Genomic DNA, 5,491 nt, shown 5'->3' on the forward strand with positions numbered 1-5,491 from the left:
AGAAAATAGTTCTTCAACATATCGCGTTAACATGGTAATCATGTTTCTATAAATTTTAATGGATCTTCACCACATTTGTGAATTCACATTTTCTGTTTTTATGGGCTTTTATAAACATGAATTTACATAACTTCCGTCCATGGGACGGGGACTCCAGCTAGAATTACATAAAGTATCAAGTGGATTACATGGGATTGGATATTAATCTATCTTTAAGCACGGCAACTTGCTTGAAAGACCCGTAAGCAGGACTGACACTCTCGTTCTGAGCTAAGCTAAAGGAATTAAACTATGGGAATGAGAGTGACCAGATGCCAGGAGGGGAGGTATCTTTTATTTTTATTAATCCATGTTGCTTTTCATTTACCGATGATGTGGCATTAATTCAAAAATAAATGTTTATATACAATTAGAAATATGTAGGTAATTGCTTTATTTAAGTAGACGAAGAATTAATTAATTGCTTCGTACCGTTACGTTAGTATCTATCGTTAACTTTACGAGATATAAAGTAATGATTCACTGGCCGTGGACACTAGTTGCTCGCATTGAAAGCGCTCAGTCCAGCGTTTGCTATTAGTACACTTGATATTCTAATGATATGGAGTTGCTTTCCTTAACGGCGAGTAATGGCGAAATACAGACAATTTTTAGAGTCATTTTAAAGCAGATTTGAAAATGTTGGCAAACAATCTATGGAAAAATTTACACACTGAACTTTATGTTTCACATTCATATCACTAAAAAATAATACTTGCATCATTGCTGGACGAAAACTCGGTATTAAACATTTTTATATTTTCTCGAAAACTTCATTTGAGAATGAAAAGTAGGCAAAGCTGGTAAATGAAATTTTACAGTCTTATTTTACAAATGCAGGTTAAATCAAAATATTTGTCATTCGGAAGAAGAGTAATAAACATCTATATTTTTATGCGTAATAAGCAAACTATGTAAACAAAAAAGATTACAGTAGTTTTATTTCTTCTTTTTCTGTTTTTTTTTATTATTATTTTGGCTACTAAGTTACCGCGTTGTTTAATTTTGCCAAGCAGTTTCTTCTAACAATATTGGGATTAAGAAATATGCAGTGTCATTTTTTTCTGAGATTGATGAAAGATTTTCATGAAGCAAATGCTGTTTTCAACCTTATAGCAATGAAAAGATTAACAAGTTAATTGATTCAGCATACGAATTAGAGCAAGATGAAACTAATTTTTGGAAAAGACTTCAGAATATTTTCATATTATGCTGTGCTTTACCGACTTTATTATCTTTATAATTCTCTCTCTCTCTTGAGAACCACAGCAAAATTTCAGAAAGTTAGTTATGTAAGTACGTTAATTACTTAAGACACGAAGCGTAGTGACTATCAATTTAAAGATTTCTGTAGAGTTATAGTTGTGGAGCACAAGGCTTGCACAGTTAAGGCAGATGAATAGTGTGCATGGATATTTTCTTGTAACGTATTATATATATCTAGAATGTGTTAATTATTTTCTTATAAATTTGATTCAAGTATAGGACACATCGTTTATTCATCCTAAATAATACAATTATATTCATTACCTTACTGAATCTAGCTGTGTGACAATTGTATCAAACAATGGAAAGATAATTATTTGTTTATAAAATTTGCTACATTGTTGAGATCGAACTTTCATTTTTTGTGTCTGTGTTTTACTTAGAGATTCATAACTACTTAAATTTTTCTACAAATGAAGCTAAAGTAGCTCTTGTTTCATCAACCATCATGATTTATGATTGAAAGTTGAATTCTCAGATAGTCCATTGTGTAGCTTTGTACTTAACTTCAAACAACCAATTAAGAAGTGAAATTCGGAATTTATAAAGATGTTTCGAGAGTTAATTTACAAATAAAAGTAGATATGCGAAGTAGTGGTAAAAAAGCATATAAACGCCCGTGAAAACCGCAAAACTGAAAGTACCCCCGCATAGACCTAATGAACTTCCATACCAGTTTTGGTGAAGATCCATCCACACTATGCGAAGTAGTTATATGGACATACAACAAACAACATACAGTAATATTATGTTTATATAGATTTAATATCATTATTGATAACAGATAAAATTATACACTCAATTTTAAAGTTGCAGAAAGAACAATGTGTAACAATAAATACAAATAATATATAGTTATAAGAAATATTCAATAAAAATGCCATGTAGAGGATGATCAGTAACACACGTGTTTAAATATTACATGCTATTAATTCTATTTCTGCAAAGATTGAATTGTAATTAGTGTGCAATCAAAAATGTGTGATTTGAAGCTAAATTACATGAAACACCGAATAAAACTAACACTTTTTTCTTGCAATGTACAATGTTAATACTAGAAGCAGTGGTACCAATATGAGAATAAATCTGTTTTCAATAATTTTTCAACGCTGTGATTATAACTCTTACATATTGATTATACAATTTGAATGTCGAGAAACGTAACGGAACTATAGAGATTCTAATATTGCAATCAAAGATAAATATAATACGTTTATATATCAAATGTAATTTTTTATACTGCCACCACGTGTTATTATACACAGTAATCACAGGATGTTTGTGATCGTTTAAAATGTTAAAATGCAAACAGGTTCTACTTATTTAAGTACGAAATATGTTTATCGATTAGTTATCTTACCATTGAACTGCAACTGTAGGACACAGAACGATTTTTTTAGACTGTGTAAATAAAACACTCTTCTAATTTTCTTGAACGTTAAAAAAAACCCTCTTTCTAAATCTAAAACGGTATTAAAATATTATTTTTAGCTTTTCGATTTTGTTCAGCTTATATTAATTCCATTTTATAATGTATCTGTAAAATGTTTTCATTATAAAATGTAAATTTTTTACGTTTATTTTCCAGTTGTGTTTCTTTCATTTAGGTTTAATTTTTATAGAAGTTGTTGTGGTTTGTAATAACATGTATTATGAGATAGCAGAACGGACATGATGTAGTAACTGCAAGGGGGTGTGTTTACTTTATTACCTGATATGTGTGTTATATTTCAATGTTATAGCCAAATATGTGCATTAAAGATCAATTACTGAAATCATTCAACAAACATCGAAGTTATAACACGTTTTTAAATGAAAACTACCAGCATTAAAAGGAATCGCTACTGCTTAAAATTTGGTAATAGTGCAATTATATAACGTTTTACCCAATGCTAATGACAAAGACACTGAACACGTATGAAGTATGTTACTCTAAAACTGAATGTTTTATCATCTGAATATTGACTAAACAAAGCCGACTTAAACAATATATAATATAATTTTATTATATTATAAGTTACAGCTCTTACAGTAAGTAATATGTGTTTTAGTACATTTGAGAATGATCACAACAGTGATCGAAACGTCGTACCTGTTCTAAAATAAATCTTACTTACTGTAAAAGCTGTAACGTATAAAACTCAAAACAAAAATATATAATTCTGACCAAATAATGTAATGAGTTTGCGTTGATTTATATACGCAAACTTAATATTAATGGTCATACGGTACTGAACAGTTTGGGTGTAACCTCGTGTTTAAACCAATATTCTTAAATAAGTACCGGAAATGAGAGAACGTGTTATGAAATGGGCAGATATAGGTATTTTAAATACGTTTTTTTATGAAGCACCAGTATTTTAATATGGTTGCATTTTACAAAGAACGGTATGCACAGTCAGTTGCTTTGGTAGTTCAGTAAAGACAAAATAAACTTACCCAACACAAATCCATCTTTACTCCATTGAACAGCTCCTGCAGCATAAGCAATGTGACACTGCATCTCCGCAGTCTCTCCTTGTATCACTTCCTTGTCTTTAGGTTGAACCCGAAAGTACTGTTGATGTTGACCCATAACTAACGAAAGCCACAAAAAGGATGAATATTTTAGTCATAAAATACTACAGGAAACAATGTCTTTTGAATATTTCAAATAATCGAAATTCCTTAACATAAAAAGTGAGAATATAGAATGCTTTTTTTACCTCTCGCTACTGAGGAAAAAAAGGCTTGTTTTTGACCTGGGCTCTCATTCCAAAGAAGTAAAAATTTAAAACAATGAAAACCTTATGTGAACCAATTAGTAGTAGTTGTATGACAAATTAAGTGATTTTGAAAATATTTTATATTTTTTAAGTTATATATATAAACGTCCATACAATTTATATATGTATATCATTTACTCAAGGTAGACAATTATAATACTTATATATCATAAATACACGTAATTTATCTATATCATGTTTTCTTACTAAACTGGATACCATAATTTTAGTTTAAACGTTTATTCTTATATCTATGACACATATCCCTACTAAACACTTGTTTCTTCATTATATCAGATTACTACGTTTTGTTGAATTTATGTCACATATACCCAGGTTAAACACAATATCTGTTTCTGTAGTAATTGTATACTTATATCCTGTCTCTATATTAATGAAGATGTTTTGTTGAATTTATGTCCTATATACTCCGGTTAAACACAATACATGTTTCTGTGGTAATTATATATTTATATCTTGTCTCTTTATCTAACAGTTTTCCTACATTAGTAACTATCTCCGGCTCAGAAGCAATAAGAAACAAACTAACCCTATTGATTTATGTTTACATGAATACGTATCATACTTCCCTGTGAAACGTGTTTAGTAATATTTATTTCATTACATTTCCCGCTAAACATTTTCCCTGCATTAGTGCATTAATATATATTTATCAAACCTTCTTCTGTACCAATTTTTATATTTTCATATTCTCTGCTAGACGTACTTTTTAAGCGTACTGAAAACGTTTTACTGTATTTAGATGTAATTTTGCATATACATTGTCATAATTAGTGTCATTATTTATACTTTTATGTAATAATGCTTGTGATATAGATATCTATATATAATTAGATATACATGTCTGTCATCTAATCAACTTCGGATGTTCGTGTGTTAAGGTTGCTGAACGTACCTATAGTAGAACATGATCTCGACGCTTTTATAATTGTAAATACGCATGTTTTTGACACTGGTTTATTAACAGTACCAGCTATGAATGCACAACGTATAGTCTTCCTCCCCCCCCCCCCCCCCAGTGGCACAACTGTATAACGCTAGCAACCGGATTTCGATACAGATATCAAAGACAGCTCCTTGTGTCAATTTGTACTTAACTACAAACAAACATAACATACATAATTTCATCATTAAAATTAGTAATTGCGTACTATATTCGTACATACAAATATAGTACACAAATTTACATATTACTCGACCTTCATTAAAGTATAATTTAAAAGCAAAAATTAAAGCAAAACCTGCGTAATTTAATTATAATACGTGTTTTGCCTACAAAATAGTTTACCTTATTATTTAATTATAAATAGTTTCATGAAGCGAGATTCTGAACCTAAGACTGAATTACATTTCATGGAAGGCCCGGCATGGCCAGGTGGTTAGGGACCTCGACTCGCAAT

The 5,491-nt window shown here is 30.1% G+C and overlaps 1 protein-coding gene across 1 annotated transcript in view; it reads right to left on the reverse strand.

The window, feature by feature from the left end:
* The window catches only part of LOC106457828 (nephrin-like), a 120,308-nt gene that overhangs the window by 77,907 nt on the left and 36,910 nt on the right, over positions 1–5,491 (reverse strand). The window contains exon 2 of the mRNA XM_022384092.1: positions 3,745–3,882. Within this exon, the coding sequence (XP_022239800.1) occupies positions 3,745–3,882 (138 nt within the window). The remainder of the gene's footprint in view (positions 1–3,744; positions 3,883–5,491) is intronic.

Source organism: Limulus polyphemus, unplaced genomic scaffold (genome assembly GCF_000517525.1).
Source record: "Limulus polyphemus unplaced genomic scaffold, Limulus_polyphemus-2.1.2 Scaffold19, whole genome shotgun sequence".
Classification (NCBI taxonomy): domain Eukaryota; kingdom Metazoa; phylum Arthropoda; class Merostomata; order Xiphosura; family Limulidae; genus Limulus; species Limulus polyphemus.